Genomic DNA, 19156 nt, shown 5'->3' with positions numbered 1-19156 from the left:
TTATTAGTAAATTTAGATGCAAGTGCAAATGAGAAAAAGTAAAGTAGGAATAGAGGATGTGAAATGTTGGTGTGGAGACTGAAATTTTAGATAGGGTGCCTCAAGAAGTAAGGGAACTGGCCGGGAGAATGTCTCAGGAAAATATTCCACAGGAGTGATCAGCGAGAGCCAGGACCCTGAGGCAGAGTGTGCCTCCTGGGGGAGCAGAAGTGAGGTAAGGTTAGGAAAATCAGGGATGGAAAAGGAGGATAAAAAACCTTGAAGATCAAAACAAGAACTCTGTGCTTCTGCTTTAATGAGATGGAAAATCACTGAAGGGTTTGAAGCTCACAAGTGATATGATCTAATCTAATCTTACAAGGATCACTTGGAAAAAAAAGTCACCCAAGGTGTGGTGATAGATATAGAGTGTGGTGGCTATGACAAGGGTAAAAAAGCAGGGAGAACAGTTAAAAAGAGATGATGGTGCCTGGAAGGAGACTAGAGTATAGGTGATGAGGAGATGGAGCCCCAGTAGATGTGGAAGGGACAGAAAAAGGAGAGTCAAAGAGTGATACTCAAGGTTTTGATCTGAGAAAGAATAAAGAAGAAGAAAAAAGTTATTGTTAATAGATGGAGGATTTAAAAAAAATAGATGGAGGATTCTAAAGGAAGTGCTGGTGTAAGGAGTAGGGTTGGCAAATATCAAGAGCTGGTTTCTGAATATATTAAGTTTATAACACCTTTTAGATATTCAGGTAAGCTGGTAGATAATGCTAATTTGGAGTTAAGGAAATGGCCTGGGCTAAAGATGTAAAGAAAATGAAAGTGTTAGTCACTCAGTCATGTCCAACTCTTTGTGATCCCATGAACTGTAGCCCGCCAGACTTCTCTGTCCATGGAATTCTCCAGGCAAGAATACTGGAGTGGGTAGCCATTCCCTTCCCCAGGGGATCTTCCCAACTCAGGGATCAAACCTGGGTCTCCTGCATTGCAGGCCAATTCTTGACTGTCTGAGCCACCAGAGAAGCACAAAAAATGTGATGTGATACACCCTCATTGTGTGTGTGTGCTAAGTCGCTCAGTCGTGCCTGACTTTTTGTGACCTCATGGGCTGTAGCCTATCACGCACCTTGGTCCACAGGGTGAGGGTTGCAAAGTTAGAAATTATCAGCCAATAAATACTTAAAGCCATGAGACTTTAGCCATGAGACCAGGTAAGATTACTGAGAGGACTTTCATCAACATTCAGAGGTAAGGGAAGAGAAGAAAATCCAGCAAAAGACTAAGAAAAGGCCAGAAACATGGGAATTCAGGAAATGGTGGTGGTACAGAAGCCAACGGCCAAGGAAATATTCCAAAGAGAAGAGCATGATCAACAGCCAGATGCTGCTGTTAGGAAAAGTGAAATGAAGACGAACAGGGTAAGTGACCAGCGGATTTAGCAATGTTCTGGTGAATGGTAGATCTGACAAAGTAACCTGGCAGAACAGTCAGGAAAAAAACCTAATGAGCTAGACTCATGAGAGAAAAGAATTAAAAAACAAGAATGGGTAATTATTATAACTGGGAAGGAGAATAATAAATAGGGCAGTAGCTAAAACTGAAACTGGAATTTAAAAAGATCCTCTTCCACCCTACCTTTTTAAGATAGGAAAAGTAACACGAGGTTTATACACTGATAGGAATGATCCAGCAGGAGGGAAAAATAAATGACGCAGGAAAAAGGGAGAAATTTAAGGGAGTTGGGTGAGAGAGGGGATAGATAAGATCTAGAGAACAGTTTGAAGGAGCTGGATCTAGTAGGAACACAGACGTTTTTTCATAGTAACAGGGACAAAGGTAAACAGGCATTGACACAGGGAAATGAGTAGAAATGGTGACAGGAACTAGTGGGAAGTTGTCTCAGTGGCTTCAGTGTTCTCCATGAAATAGGAGGTAAGGTCATCAGCTAAACATGAGGACAGTAAGTGAGGTGTTAGAGGCTTAAGGAGAGAGGAGGTAAATGGCTGCTTCTGGATATAAAATAAAAATTATTTTTTCTTACTGTCCAAACTTGCTATAATAAATATTCTGTAATTAAAAATTTAGGTTATATAACTGAAACGCGACTATCTACTAGAGTCTACTAGGTAGAAAAGTGAACACAGTTATCTAGTTAAAAACAGAAAGTAACCAAATTATTTTGCAAACACACTGCCTAACACATATAGGGTATAAAAGTAAAATTAAAATTAAACTAATTAGTGTTACAGATTTATTAACTTTAAATTGAAGTTAGAAATAAGGGCAATTACATAAACCCCTTGGAATATAAACCATTTTCTGCAGAAGGCTGGAGAAATATAGTACTTCCTTCCTATTTGCTATTAAGCAAGCTCAAAGAATTATTTTGTTAACCATAAAAAAACACTTCCACCTCAATATTACAAAACCTTCAAAGTACTATAGTAATTTTTTAATTATACCTTTAAATATTATTGATGGTTACTTTGAGTAGTAATATTATTTGATCAAAAATTTTCAAGATAACTGGTTGCCAAAGAAGGAATCCTCCTACTTAAATGTCTTAATAGATTATTTAAGATATCATATGTCTTTAAAATGGGTTATATTTATTAGTCTTTCAAACTACATCCAAAGAGTTCTTCCATTTTTGGAAGTTCATTCTATTTACAGGTTTAGTGTAAGAACAAAAATATAAAATAAGCTGTCTTACCATATCCACCAAGGCTACGTAGAGGAACATGCCTGCAGTGATTGCAAAGATCCAAAGTGTGATGTTATTGGCATACTGACCGACAGCTGTGCCTATGAGCATGCCTATGTAGGCCATCATGGCAGAGAGGAGGTTGTATACAATTGCTTGCTTTACAGTCATGCCTGCTTTAAGAAGAACTGCAAAATCACCTGCAGTTAAGACATAAGGTAAGTTTTAAAACCACAGGATTTTACTTACCAATTCAGGAAAACACCAACAAAAAAACAAAATTAAGAATGACATTAAAAGATATACCTTTATAACTGAAATTTTATAATGAAATTTAATTTTACTTATTAAACCTTAATACATGCAAAACCTTGGGTGAATCTCAAAGGCATCATGCTGAAAAATAGTCTGGAAGGTTATATATGATTCCATTATATGATATTCTCAAAAAGATAAAACGATAGTGATGAAGAGCACTTGGGGTCACCAAAGGGCAAGGATAGAAAAGGGATGTGACTACACAGGGACAGCATGAAGGGGTTTGTTGAGATGATGGAACTGTTATCCTTGATGGTGGTAGCAGTGACACAAATCTATATACATGTTAAAACTCAAAGAACTGTATATCAAAAAGCAAGGTCAATGTTACTTGATAACTGAAATGAAAATTTTACAGAACACCAAAAAGACATAAGAAAAAAGAACTTCACCACAGCACTTTTTGTGAGCAACAAATAAAGCTCTCTACTCTGATGTCTGCCCCTTCTAAGGGAAATGGGCTAAGAAAGAACAGAGGTAACAGATTCTAAGTATATTGTATGCAGTTTACATTTATGTTTTCTTTATTCCAAAAGAAAAGTTAAATCTTAATTCTGAAAATCCTAAAAATGTAAAAAGAATAGAGAGACTTTTCTCACTCATCTGTCTAAAGCTGGTAATAAAGGATTAAATATTGATTAGAGAGACATTACTAGAAGGGCAAAATGTTGCTAGAACTAACAGTCTTGAAGCTAAAGGGTCAACAGCAATAGTTTCATTAATTGTAACTTTTTTTGTTTTAGCTACTAAATATACAAACATCCAGTCAATTACTGAATGTTCAGTAGATGCAAGTTACTATACAGAATACTGAGGGCTGTTTCCCATGAGAAGAATAACTATTTCTTTCCCATGAGAAGAATACTGTTTCTTTCCCATGAGAAAGATACCTTACGTGACTAAAAGCACATGATCTAGGGGTGTGTGTGTGTAAGTTATGATTACATGATTCTCATTTATAATAGATAAGTAGAAGTTAACAACAAAGAAATTAGTGCAAGGCATTATTTTCCATGTTCTAATGAAATGCTATAAACTACATCCTGCAACATTATTGGGAAAGATAATACAATCGAGATTAACTACCAACGGCTTCTAAACTGCCATTCTCCAGTTTCCACCTAATATTACTATACATCCTATAGCTTCTCTCTCTCATCTTAAATACTTAATTCTCCTGCTGAGACTTGGATTCAATGTCAATTTTTATCTCTTCTCTAGAGTTTTAATTTCCTCTGGCCTTTCTTCCTCAGCTTCCTCTAGGGAAAGAGTTCCCTAACTTCTTCCTTTACAAAGTTCCTCACCATACTTTCAATAATTCACCCATCTATTGTGTTAAAGGGACAATTTCATTTAGCAGGGTTTAGGTAATATAAAATGAGACTACAGAAGTGACATTTAGATTATAAAATACAGTGTTTCCTTTTATAATTTCAAATAGAATTTTTAAAGGAGCAGTATTGAATACTCATTGAACCAAAGTATTGTTAAGTACAAACATCAGTTCTGATGCCTTCCTGATATTACTGGGTGGGAAGATGATTACTTTCATCCCTGAATAACTACAAAACAGCATGAATTAACTAGACAAGATTCCAGATGAGATATTTACTTAATACTTTTTAAAATTAAGGTATAACTTACATATATAATCCTCCCCTTTTGTGATGCTGAGTTTTAACAAAAGTATATATTTTAAAAAAGTATATATATTATGTAAACATAACTATCAGACTCTGTTTCTTTACCTGCCCAAACCCCCAAATTTCCTTAGGCCCCTCACTTCTAGTGATCTGCTTTCTGTCCCTACAGTTTTGTCTTCCCCAGAACATCACATAAATTATGTAGTCCTTTGAGTCTGGATTTTTTTTTTTTTTTCACTTAGTGTGATCTAAGATTCATCCATGTTACAATTTATATCAGAAAATCGTGGCTTTTTACCACTAAGTAATATTGCATAGATGAACAAGAGCTTATTTATCCCTTCAGTAGCTTAAGGACATTTAGGTTGTTTCCAATTTTTGGTAATTATGAATAAAGCCACTATACACATTCATAAATAAATTTCTGTATCAACCAAAATTTTTGTCTCCTGTATGTAGACAGGAGTTCTGGTTGCTCCTGATCCTTTCCAGCCCACAATGACAAATCCAGTACTGAATTCTCATGTGTTTATCTGTTATCTGCATAACTTCTTTAGTGAAATGCCTGTTCAAGTATTTTACCCATTTTTTTAAAATTGTTGAATTGTTGGTTTCCTTATTACTGAGTTGAGAGGTCTTTAAACTTCCCAAAAGACTTTGATCAGATATATATTTTCCGAATACTTATTCCTAGTCTTTGGCTTGTCTCTTCATTCTCTTTAAGTGTCTTTTGTGTAGAGTTTTTACTTTTTAGGAAGTCCACTTTATTACTTTTTTCCTTAGTAGAGCATGCTTTTGGTGTTGTATAGAAGAACAACTTGCTTAATCCAAAATACACAAGATTTTCTGTGTTTTCTTCTAAAATTCTTTTATATTTAAAATTTTTTTCATTTAGATCAATGATCCATTTTTAACTTTTGTCTATGGTAGGAGGACTTTTTTTTGCAAGTAGATATCCAATTATTGCAGAAACATTTGTTGAACAAACTATTCATTCTACATGGGATTTCCTTTGCACTTTTGTTGCAAATAAGTTGCTATATGTGTGTGGATTCTATACCTTGTTCCACTGATTTATGTACCTATTTTTTAACTAATATAAATTGTTTTGATTATTGTGGATTTACAAGTCTTAAATTTAACCTTGGTTTACTTTTTAAAATTCTTCTGGCCATTCCTTTCCCTTTCCATGAAAGTTTTTGTAAAAAATTCATTTATCTCCAAAATAGTCTATTGAGATTTCAATTGGGAATGTACTGAATCTATAGGCAGAATTAGTATCTTAGAAATGCTAAGTCTTTTGGTCCATAAACTTACAATAGATCTTCACGTAAGTTTCCTCTGATTTCTTTTGTTGGCAAATTGTAGTTTTCGGCATACAGATTCTATTGTATATTTTGTTAGATTTAACCAAAGTATTTTGTATTTTTTGGTGTTACTGTGAACATTACTTTTTAAAAATTTCAATTTCTAATTGTTCAATGCTAGTATATAGCAGTATAAATGACTTTTATATGATGTTCTTATATCATGATGAATCATTTAAGAATCTATCTTTGTCCTACTTTTATCTCAGGTTATAATTTCCTCAAAGTTATCTGCATATTTTTCTACCCTTCTCTTCTCAGTAAGAACCTATATAAACATTTGAAAAATAAAGGAATCCTCAGCTGGAATTTACACTGAATAAGCAAATATATTCATCTTTTGACAAATCAATATTCTTTCCTTTCTGCTGACAATGGATATCATTAGCACAAAGAATGAGGTGTGCCTACCAAAGCTGTTATAGTAATGCAATCCAATGTTATAATGTTAATATCTGCTAATATGAAATCTTTGAGTTTTTTTTAAGTATATACTGTAAGGTTTTTTTTTTGTCTTAACTAATGCATGTATACACATGTATAAATCTAAACAGTGAATGTTCAATTTTCCCTGGACAATTTATTTAGCACATTATGAGTATCTTATTTTGAATTTATTTAATTCTTAATACTCATGAGAAGGAAGGAAAAAATGGACAGCATTATAGACAGCCACTCTAAGCTGAGTCTTAACACATTATTGACCAGGGATTTTTTTAAAAACTAATGCCTGTGGCATTAATACATCTCTGGTCAATAATGTATTAGTAACACAGTTACATTTATTTATCAAAATGTTATTTCCTTAAGTTAAAACATTGCTCAATGTCAAGAAAAGAGTTTGGATCATCTACTTTTTTGGATTATCCTCAACCTCACTTCCCCTTTATACATTCTTATATAGGTTTTCTTATAAATTATTTTTCAAATGTTTCAAATATAGCTCCTTATGAAAAGGGTAGAAAAAAGTGGAAAGAATGCAAAAGAATAATATTACAACTTACTTAAATTCAGCTACACAAGTTTGGCAAAAACAGAAGAAGGAGTAATAAATCAGGTAATCTCATACACCACAGCAAACATGAAATGAGAAATCTGGGTTTTCTGTTTCCTCTGATGGCTTCAGTTTCTGCACACCTCTTCCAGGGGACCTCCCTATATTCTAAGGTTTAAAAGTACATGTTTTTTTTATAATACATTCCCAAACATACAAAAACCCTACCTGGAACACAATTAGAGAAAGAGAAATCTGTTCAGAAGAGGAACATCAAAATTTGGAATTACTGGGTGGACTGAGGATCAGTCTCCAAGGTACTAGAATGTAAGTGATCCTTGAACGACGCAGGGGCCCAGTTGAAAATCTGTGTCAGTCCTTCATATACTCTATTCCACATGTGCAGATTCAACCAACTGCAAATCGTGTAACACTGTGGTATATACTATAGACCTTTAAGACACAGTAATGGGCACTTTGGTAAAATAGGGCCTCTACTGATTAGATTATCCACTCATATTCATTTGGAGAAACGGAGTGTAGAGAGAGGCATAGAAGCTTCTGAGTCAAAATTCCTAGACAAGGAGAAAAACCAGTCCCTTGGAGGCCGAGACAGATGCTTGGCAGTTGTGTAACTTCAGTGGCTCAGTTGGTAAAGAATCTGCCTGCAATGCAGGATACCTGGGTTTGATCCCTGGGTAGGAAAGATCCCCTGGAGAAGGAAATGGCAACCACTCCAGTACTCTTGCCTGGAGAATCCTATGGACAGAGGAGCTGGGCAGGCTACAGTCCAGGGGATCCCAAAGAGTTGGACATGAATGAGAAATTAACTTTCACTTCACTTTCATATACTACAGAAAAAAAAATTCTGCACAGTTCAAACCCATGTTGTTCAAGGGTCAACTGTACATGTTTTTTCCCTTAGGGTATCACTTTAGTATAAAAATCTCAGAATAGTTTTAAGAATTCATAATCAAAAATTTAGCTAGGGCAAAACAGGTTTTATATCAAAGTATCCTAGAATGTGACATATTAGGCTGCTTTGCCAACATCTTAAACTGCTAAGTGGAAAGAGAATTTGTCCCTATCCACCTGCCTAGTGTTTGTTGCAGCCTCAAAGGCATGGGTTTTTCTCTTTGCCTAGAAATTCTGACTCAGAAGCTTCTATGCCTCTCTCTACTTTCTGTTCTTCTCCAAATAAGTATGGATAATCTAATCATAGTAGAGACATATATCTGGCCCTGTTTTACCAAAGTGCTCATTATTGTGTCTTAAAGGTAAAAACTTCCTTTAGACCATCTCCACATTGTAGATGGATAAAAAAGCCAAAGCCCTTCAGGCCCACTCCAGAGGAGGAAGCTGGGTCATTTCTTTATGATCTTCCTTTCCCAGGAGCTTAGGCAACTAGCATGGGGCAGTTTGTCAACTTAGCACAAGGCACTGGGGAAAACATACATTTTCATGTCTCCTCTCCTTCTGGCAGAGCAGATGTACGTCTGGATTGGAGTTTCCTCTTACAGCAGTAGTGTTAGTTGCTCAGTCGTGTCCGACTTTTTGTGACCCCGTGGACTGTAGCCAACCAGGCTCCTCTGTCCATGGGATTTCCCAGGCAAGAATACCAGAGTGGGTAACCATTCCCTTCTCCAAGAGATCTTCCCAACTCAGGGATCAAACCTGGGCCCCCTGCATTGCAAGCAGATTCTTTACTGTCTGAGCCACGAGGAAAGCCCCAAATAGTAACATCTTAATCTCTGGTTTGTGGGGTAGAACAGGTAGAGATTTGGAGTCTCAATATTTCACTGAGGTGTCTTGGCTCAGGCTTTCACCAGAACTCTGCACTGGGTAAACAAGGGCTTACCTAGCCAGTAAGCTATGTACTACATTTGTCTTATGTGTAGTTATCATTGTGTGTCACTCCTTCAATAAGAAAGTACAGGGGGAAAAAGGAGTAAGGTTGAGGAAGGCAACCCTCCCTCATTTCCAACATCTCTGCTGTCAATTCTGTGCTGAAATGGAGCATGGCAAGTGGTTAAGAAGAATTCGGTATAACCATACTTAATTATAAAGTGGCCTGACATATTCCTTTTAGGGGGTAGTGGGTGGTAGGAAGGAAGCTGAAGGCTTTCCTGGCATACTATGGATGTGCATGTGACTATCCAAGTTTATTACTAAGCAAACTTAAAAAAAAAAAAGGGTTAAAACAATTAGGCAATGTTTCTTATATATAATAACTGACAGACAGTCTTGATTTGTGTTGCTCCTGAAATGCAAGGAAGGTATTTGGTACATCATTCTCTTACTAGCATAGGAAAGCAGTTAAATATAACTGAGATATAATATCTCACAATGTGAGATATAATATCTGCACACACAAAAAACCTACATTATAAGCAAATAGGATGTCTAAAAGGGAAATATACTAAGCATTAAAAGAAGGACCTAGAGAAAGTAAGTGATAAAGTTTAGAGGAAAGATAAACCTGAGGCATGGTGTACTGGAAGGCAGTACTGAAGTTAGAGGGAAAAAGACTTAACATGCTCCACTAGGGACAGCCCTAGCAGGACAAGCCAATTAGGAGGGAATAAGCAAAGAAACAGGTCAGGCACCCAGAGTGCAGGTTTGATGAACTAACTGTGTTTGGGTGAAGTCGAAAACAAGTAACAGCAATTCGGTGAGTGAGGCTGAAAAGGTAGCTGGAAGCCAGATGTGAAGGTCACTGAAAGGAACATTAATGCCTCTCAGCTTTTACTTTATATGTAAAGGAAGGGGACTGAAAGATTTTGATTAAGTCACATCTAGTCATAGAGTAACATAGGCATATGTCAAGAAAATAGGTATGTAAGATACACTGGAACAGAATGAAACCAGAACTATAAGTACTCCCTAAGGAAAATGCCCAAGGAAAAGACAATGAAGGGTCTGGATAAAGGATTATGGGGCATAAACAAGATATGTGATTATATGCCGAATGTTGACAAGGTAAATAAAACTATAGGGAATCAAGTCCTAAAGAATCAGCACCAAGTAAGCAGTAAGAGATTTTTTTTTACTTTATATGAGCAGTTAGTAATTAAGAAAATTATATAAGTTAATTCTACTCAAAGTGGGCCAATCAGTATACTACCAATCAAGATAAACAGTCAAAATGATAGACATTTCAGTCAGAAGGAGGGGCACATGAAGAAATTCCTTGGATACTCAAGAGATGCAGTTTTTTTTCTTTCAAATTTATGTCACTTTCATATCCCTCATATTTTCTATGTGAATGTATGTTCATATTTTTTCTTCCATTTTTCAATTTATAGGAGGAAACCAAAACATAAGAGAAATTTAAAAAATGATTGCTGGATCAAAAAATGCCTATTAATACAATAAAGAAATATCACTGTACACCTTATAAATTGGCAAAAATTAGAGAGTTAATGCTAAGTGTTACCAGGGATGAAGAAACAAAGGAATTCTCAGTTATTACTGCTAGAGAGGACATTAGTTTGGTCATTCTCGACAGTGATATGATACTCTCAGGCATGCATATCTTAGGATCCATCAGTTCTGTTCCCAGGTATATACCCCATACGATGTTCTCACAAGGGTCTCTCAGCATCAAGTCTACAGATGTTCAATGCAGCATTATCTGTGGTGGCAGGATACATGGTAAGTCCAATTACTGGGTGCTAAGTATGTAAAAGTGTGGTAAATACACACCTTCAAGTACTAGGCAGAAACAGCATTAAATTAATTCATGGAGTTAAAAATACACTGATTAGTAAATAAGAAACAGAGTGGGCTATAACAATATTGTTTATATAAAATAAAAATACATAAAAACAATACACACTTTTGGAAGCACATTAACAAAAATTTCAGTAAATAAGAGAATGATGATACTGAATACTTGCCATCAGCCATTTTTTATGTTTTAACATCTCTAAAATTTAGATGCATTTATATTAACTCTTACATTTGATGAAATCTGATAAATTTTAAGATCATGTTACCTAATTCATGTGGCAGTTCATGACAGAAGACAGCTATAGAAGTACTGATTCCTCCCGTCAATCCAGCACTGAAAGCCGCTCCTAAGGTCAGGGGGGTGGAAAAAATCCAAGTGACATTTACTGATCTTCTCTTTTTCTATTTTCATTCATAATGGCAGGTGCATTCTCTTTTACCTAATTTCATAATGATGAGTGACTCACTAATCTCATACACTATAGGTTTTGAACACACAGAGAGTAAAGTACAACAGGTATGTGACAACCAGAGAAAGCTAATCAATGAAATAAATATACCCTATTGAATTAAATTCTCTATTTGTGTAATCTTCTAATTCACCCACAGTGTCAGAGCAGTAACAGTTTTAGTGTTTCAATCTCTGACCTCAATTTTAAGTCACGTAAGTCTATAACTGCGCTTGTTCTTACAAACTAATATTTATAGATATTCAAATATTTAAAAGCATCCATATCCAAATTTTTCTAGGTCTAGAGCATGAATGGTATAAATTATTATTTGTCAGAATGTCCTGAAAACTGAAATCAGAGGTATACATGCATTTGCTACTACTAGTAAAATTCTTTATTCTTTAACAATGACAGCCACTGTAGCTTCAAAAATATGGTCTCTCCTGAAAGAAACCAAAGCCTACTTCTGAATAATTATTTAATAGTCTGGATCTCAAAAGAAAATTATGTATTAATCACTTTTAATGTTCTCCTAAACTGGTAACATCAGTTTATATTAACAAGACTCTAATATATATTTGAATTTGATATAATGGATTTTTACCATTGTAAAGTTTTTCTTCACTTTTTAAAGTATAAAAAAATTTTTAAACCCAAGATTCAAATTCATTTGTTCTCATTCGGAAATGTATAAATGTATTTGAAAATATGTTAAGGTAGCTTTTTCAATATGGTAACTATCCCTTCAATAAGAAATCAAGTTACTAAAGAAGTATACTGCAGACATTTGTTTACATGTTCAAAGAAAAACCCACTGAAAGTATACCTTTATGCCCCCAAGTAAACTTACCAAAGACGCTGACATCGCCTTTGGAAAAGCCAAATGACAGGACTAATATATAATAGTATACTTGTTAAGCTCCAAGATTAGTACTAAAACAGTGGAAAACAGAAAATGGTCTTAAGGAATAACAAATTATAACCCAAGTTTTAAGCCTACTTACCAATTGCTAACCCATCACTGAAATTGTGGATGCCATCTCCCATGATTACCATCCAAGCAATATTAGCTATTCCTGTTTCTTTCAGATCTGATCCAGAATGACAGGGACCATGTGAATGATGAGAATGTTTGTGGTGCCACTGATGATTATGCTTCCTCAGCACAGTTTTACTCTCATCATGGTGGTTATGTGCAGCAGCATGGAGGTCATGCTCATGAATGGCATGCATTCCATCACTGTGAGAATGGTCCATGATTTTCTCCTCTTCTATACGAAGGTAATTTTTAGGAGGGGATTCTTGCTGGCCTTCTAAATCAGTCAGTTCAGTTTCATTAAGTCGATCTTCAGAAACAACCGAGTCATCAGTTCCTATATTTATAATGGCAAAGGATATGCTTTATCAACAAGTACATGAATGCATATTTGCTTAATTTAAACCCAGACAAAACAGCAGTGTAATGAACATTTCCTAGGTGAAAGTCTTTTATAATTCCTAAATAGATATTAAAAAACCAAATAAATAAGGAAATATACATATGCATACACATAAACTGGGGTTTTGAGAGTCTAAAAGATGAATCAGATGAAGTAAATGAAGGGAACTGAAATCAATAGCAGAGAGGAGAGAAACTGGCACTCATGAAGACATGTGAAGCTTAAGGAGCACATCACCAACAGTTGAAAATAAAAGTGGAAAGTTACTGTAGAATTCCCATGGTAACAAAATAAACCCATAATTTTTCAGAGAACAAAGGAACCTTAAAGTTTACCCACTCTAACTTTCTCTTATCATTTAAGAAAACAAAGAAAAGTTAAACCACTTGCTTCCTCTGGGTGCTTTACATATCTGAACAAGATAATTTCTAGATCTTTATGAAAATGAAGTTTAAAAACCCATAAGTGATAACATCTGTCACATTTTTTTTAAATGAAAGTTGGCCTCTCACCTAGTTTACAAAAGCTATTATATGACAAAGATTTGCTTCACAAACGTATTTTGGGGCAGAGTCTACAGTTAATATCTAGGTTGCCTCTTCTACAGAAAATCATTAGTAATCAGGGGAAAACATAAGCTCACAAACGGGAAAAATTATAGTTAAATATTAGGTTTTCCTGAAAATTTTAAGCTACCTCATTACATCAATACAAAACACAATAGATGAATGGATGAGCAGAGATTTTTATGTACAAGATCACTCTCCTTTAAGTATAAAGGCCTACTCTTCTTTTCTCACATGAAAACAATCATATATGGAGGGCACAGAGATTTTTGCATTACCAAGAAATAAAACACTAAAGATGTTTTGTTTCATTTTTTTTTTTTCTGTAAAGTAAAAAGTGCAATATCTTCCTTGCCTGGTAATATAATGAATTGGCCCTATATCCCAGTATAATAAATAAGGCTGAAAATAATCATAACATGAACAAAATCAGTTGAGACACATAAGGAAATAAAAGAAACTAATATTAGAGAAGCCACAAAGACAAATTTCAAACAACACAGGTACAGTTTAGATGCAAAATTTCAATTTTTATATTTTAAAGGTTTCTCTTTAGTCAGAACTGTTGTCTACCGGCAAGAGGCTTGAGCTGAAGCCAGTCAGCATCTGGTGTATTATTTAACTTATGATCTGAAAGCTTCCTTCCAATAGCCGATTCTTCTGTGTTCTGCTTCATAAACCATTTCTCTTTTCCCTGAAAAAAAGAAAAATCTGGTATGAGCATTAAATTTGCAGGCACAATTAGTAACAGTATTCACTGTTAACATCTATGGGAATAAATGGTGGTAATTTTATAAAATATTTATAAAAGGAGAAAAAAACTTTTAGAAATTAATCAAAAGACCTAAGCAGATGAAAACTCCAACTAAAGTTGCATGTTTTTTTTTTTTCAAATATTCAACTAAATGGTCCAATTCATATACTTCCAAGATAAGAATAGGGTAAAGAGTATTGTATTATTATGTGCAACCCAAACAAAATGCATGAAATATATGTAATATTGCTCTCATTTAATACTGTGTAGAATGGGAAATTTTAAAAAATGAAAGCTTATTCCTTTTAATTTCTTTCTGTATTTATCACAATGTCACTTTCCCCTATATGTGACAATAATAGAGACAAACTTGAATTAAAATCTTAAGACTACAGTTTACCTTTATGACACTTGGACAAGCTAAGTTTATTAACCCTAAAAATATTCATCTATAAAATGAAAATGAAATTCTTACAAGGATTAAATGAGGTGATATATGAAAATGACCAATTAATTACTGACTTAACAGCTTTGCAATAAAGACAACTTTCCTTTTTCATTTAATCTTTTCTCTACTAATAAAGTCTGTTATATTTCATTGTTTTGAATTTTCCTACATTATCTCTTAATAGTCTGGCTTCTTCTCATCAGTCTATCACTAACAACTCTTCTGACTTAAATTTATACTTCTAATCAATGTTCACTTTTTAAAAAGTAAATAACTATTTTAGAACAGAATAAAAGTAAATCCTTGCTGGTTTTGCTTATAGGCTGTGAACTACGTTTCAGATGTTTAAATCTTCTAACTGCTGCGTAAGTAGATTTGTTATGGCTAGCTGAACATGCAGTAGAGTCTCCAAAAGATGGTTACCATCAATTTCTTTTCTCCCTGTATAAGTATTCTATTCCATCCATAAGGAATCTTACGGTGGAATCTATTCAGAAAACTAAGATCATGGCTCCACACCATGTGGAGCAAAAGAACTGTCCCACTGAATCCTGCCTATTTTGGGGGCTTGGGGTTGTTCTGCTTCATAGCAGTAGGTAATAGAAACTGAGGAAACAGAAAATGTTCAAAAGAAAGTAATATGGAGACACCCTAAAGAGAAGAAAAGAAACAGCAGTTTTAACATGAGATGAAGAAAAAAAAAAGGAAGGAAAAGACAACAATACAAAAGTCAATGAGACAGATATAGAAAGTAAAACACCAGCTGGGAGTCTGTTTAACTGCTTTGTTTCTGACTGTCGATTTTCCTAAAAACTTGCCAAGTGACTACCCACAAAGCCCCAACTTGCTGAAACTAGTCAGCATCTGGTATGTTACTTGTGTTCTGAAAGCTTCCTTCCAATAGTTGATTCATCTACACAGAACAACAAATGTCTGTTCTACTCAAGTATCATTAATTGCCTTTCTTCAAAAAACACTATATACTTTTTCATCTTAGGTTACTTATTGTCCTATTTATTATAAAGGAGGTGAACTGATTTATCTACCTAGACTCTCTGGTATACTTGAAGAATTCCTTACTATTACATTTAGAATGCCACATAGATTTTTACTTCCCACAATTTCAAATTTATAAAAAATTGCCATGTTTTGACAATTCTCTTCTCATCCATCAGTTTGCTTTATAAAAATGTGTTCAATTTTGTCAGTAAGTCTAGGTTCAAAACGCGTTCAAGATTAAATTATAAAAATTTATTTACTTTGAACTTCTCTTAAAGGACTACATTTCATGGTTCACGTATTGCTGAAGCCTGGCTTGGAGAATTTTAAGCATTACTTTACTAGCATGTGAGATGAGTGCAGTTGTGCAGTAGTTTGAACATTCTTTGGTGTTGCCTTTGGGATTGGAATGAACATTGACCTTTTCCAGTCTGTGGCCACTGCTGAGTTTTCCAAATTTGCTGGCATATTGAGGGCAGCACTTTCACAGCATCATCTTTTAGGATTTGAAATAGCTCAGCTGGAATTCCATCACCTGTACTAGCTTTGTTCCTAGTGATGCTTCCTAAGGCCCATTTGACTTCACATTCCAGGATGTCTGGCTCTAGGTGAGTGATCACACCATCGTGGTTATCTGAGTCATTAAGATCTCTTTGTATAGTTCTTCTGTATATTCTTGCTACCTCTTCTTAATATCTTCTGCTTCTGTCAGGTCCATACCATCTCTGTCCTTTATTGTGCCCATCTTTGCATGAAATGTTCCCTTGGTGTCTCTAATTTTCTTGAAGAGATCTCTAGTCTTTCCCATTCTATTGTTTTCCTGTTTCTTTGCATCAATGTTAGTACACACAATCGAAGAAAATTAGAGCCTCACAGTAAATCCAAAACTTTTTTATAACCTTGCAATTTGTACTGTGTTCTAAATTTGTTATTTACAGAGAGGGACTTTAAATTGTTTATCAACTTCTTCTGGATTCTCTCATTTAAATAATTATCTTAATCACATTCTCTTCCCCATGTCATGACTCAAGACCTCTTCACCTTTCCTCTAAATATCCTGCAGTAATCTCTGATTCATTTCCTTCCAGTCAATTTTACCTTGGCATCCCTCCCACCATTGTCAATTCTTCACCTATCCACATGACCTTTCACATGGCCCTTCACAAGCCAAAGGCTGTTAGATCTTTTCACTTTTCTCTAAGTTGATCCTTCCCAGGTCCTTTGACCATTCCTGAGATAACACTTCACTGAATACACCATCTTGATCAAATCTCCTCTAGAAGCAATTAAATACAATGCCCTGACTAAAATATGGCCATTAAAATTAAATACACTACTTGGAATATAATATGAAAATACAGATGAGAAGTAGAATTTATTTCCCTATGCATTTAGATAACAACTGGAAATCATGATGCATGAGTCAAAGTTTCAGAGCTAGTTTGTGGCTAGACAAGAAACAGAATCACTTTTCCTGAATCCCAGTTCAGAGTTCTGTTCTAAGCCATATGTCCCAAGAGGATATATACAAAACACATACATACACAAACAAGAATATATCTGTAAAAAAACAGCATTAAAGTTCTATTATAAGAGTGGACTGTATATATTATGATGACAATGACTATCCACTGTTCTTGAAGATTTTTTTTTTTTAATATTTGTAGCTAACTAAGAAAATGTAAAAATTTTCTAACTTGTTACTTTGTGAAGCTTTCTAAAAATGTCCTCTAGGATTTACTTAAACAAAATATACTGAAAACAATCAGCATCAATATCACAATCATTTTAATGAGATGTATTCAAGAACAGCCTTAGAGACAGATGTGAACAGGAAGTGTATAAATCATAGTGAATGACAGTATCTTATTTTCTTGTGGGAAAAATTCTTTTAGATATTTGTCTTATTCTAGTAAATGTGACCCAAAAGACAGTTCATGACAAACAGGGCATTTAATCAATAGTCCAAGTACCATCTCCGAAGTGTTTTGTTACTTTAAATGAACCACCAAATCCTTAATTTCATTAATATTTTCTTCCTACAAAGCCCTCTGAATCTAAATTCTTTTTACCTTTAGTACTTACTTACACTACTGGCAAGGTATTTCTGGTATAGAAATTTGTTGTGTGAAAACATTTTCATTAAAAGATATGTCAGTGAAAGCCTCTAAAACTTGAAAATATTACCTATGAAGACCAATTAGACTTGCTTCTATTTATATATTTTTGCATTTTTAGTAACCATAAATTGGTCAGTATTTTTCCAAACTATTTAAGTTAACTAGATAAGAAGCAACACAAAATTAACTGAAACTGGACTCCTATAGCTTGATTATAAATGCTAAAACAAATGTAATGACAAAAAAAACTGGCAAAGATCAGTTTTTCCTCTGAAGACAGTTTATTCAATGATATTTAATACATACCAACACCATGATTAAGAAAAAACAAGGCCTTCCCAAAAATAAAGGTTTTTGAGTTCTACCTTTCGGAAAACAAATAATTAAAAAATACTTACCCTTTGCTGTTTGTAGTGCTTAAACATTCTAATGCAATGTTCAATGATAAATAATAAGTAAATGCCTCCTAGAGCAACAAGTCCTTTCAATACAGCATCATATTCTTCCAGAAACTTCTTAGATTCGTGTCCATGAGAATGTCCATGCCCATGTGCATGTTGATGACTGTGATCATGTCCACCCTGAGACTATTAATGAGAATAAGAAAAGCTTCTAAACCAGCAATTCAATGCTACTTTGCGAATATAATCTCCAGAAAAGAAAAAAATCCCCTGTTACATCACTTGAATATAAGTAGTCTTCCATTTAATTTTGTTATACTCAGTGGCCTGGAAAGTACTACACTTCATGGTAACTCTAAAACAAAGACCAAAAATTTCAAACAGCTATCGGGGTTAAAATATTAATACATCCTATAGTAAGAATCAATCCAGGAGTAAGAACAGAGGGAATGATGGGTCCTTTGTAAACTGAAGTAAAACTAAAATAGACTAATTCACCAGCAGGTAACCATTTCTAACTCCCTATAATCTAACTTTCTCTTAAGCTAATTTTTATAATACTTTTCTTTTCTTAATTATTTCAAAGAAGTGATGAGATGTTATGTCTGCACATACTGTTGAACATGAGCAAAAGTATATACTTAAACATGCATTTAATTTTCTACATTTTAAATCTTTAGCAAAAATAAATGTGTGTACAGAAACAAAGCTCTTTTAAAACTGCAAAACATGTAAGTTCTATCATATTAATCTTAGAGAGTGTAAAAGAAAACTGGTCCTCAGTATTTTCCCTCTTTGTAACATTTATTTACATTCTTTCCTTATTTGCAAGTGGTCAACAGAAGAGGTTTCTAAACCTCTTAAAGAAGATAAGACCATTACAAAAGGTAATAGCTTCATTTAATTAACACTTAAGAAAATAAGTTAAACAGCACTTAAACATTGTTTGCACTTTAACTGTTGGCCCAGTTCTGAAGCAGACTGTTGCTATGCTTGGTGGCTGGGGAGAAAGGGCAGGCAAGGGGTTAAAATAAATGGGAAAATAAGTTATATATAATGAATCAACAGCAAAAAAAAAAAAATGCACATTCACAGTCTTAATATTAATTTTTTAAAAGGCAATGCCATACACTGTTCTAGACACTAGATCGGGAATTCTCAACCAGGAGTGCAGAAAGGAAGAACAGGTGTACACAACACACAAATACAATACTGTCTTCCAAATACTCCAGAA

At 34.4% G+C, this 19156-nt stretch overlaps 1 protein-coding gene across 4 annotated transcripts in view; it reads right to left on the bottom strand.

Annotated features, from left to right (window-relative positions):
* The window catches only part of SLC39A10 (solute carrier family 39 member 10), a 93124-nt gene that overhangs the window by 5436 nt on the left and 68532 nt on the right, over positions 1 to 19156 (bottom strand). For all 4 annotated transcript variants that reach the window (XM_027563276.1, XM_027563295.1, XM_027563267.1 and 1 more), the window contains 5 exons: positions 17920 to 18108; positions 13774 to 13894; positions 12200 to 12568; positions 11010 to 11090; positions 2699 to 2889 (listed from right to left, as the gene is read on the bottom strand). In XM_027563276.1, coding sequence (XP_027419077.1) covers positions 2699 to 2889; positions 11010 to 11090; positions 12200 to 12568; positions 13774 to 13894; positions 17920 to 18108 — 951 coding nt within the window. The remainder of the gene's footprint in view (positions 1 to 2698; positions 2890 to 11009; positions 11091 to 12199; positions 12569 to 13773; positions 13895 to 17919; positions 18109 to 19156) is intronic.

The sequence above is a fragment of the Bos indicus x Bos taurus genome, chromosome 2 (genome assembly GCF_003369695.1).
Source record: "Bos indicus x Bos taurus breed Angus x Brahman F1 hybrid chromosome 2, Bos_hybrid_MaternalHap_v2.0, whole genome shotgun sequence".
In the NCBI taxonomy this organism is placed as follows: Eukaryota; Metazoa; Chordata; class Mammalia; order Artiodactyla; family Bovidae; genus Bos; species Bos indicus x Bos taurus.
The sequence above is the reverse complement of the archived record's forward strand: the minus strand, read 5'-3'. Positions and strand labels throughout refer to the sequence as shown.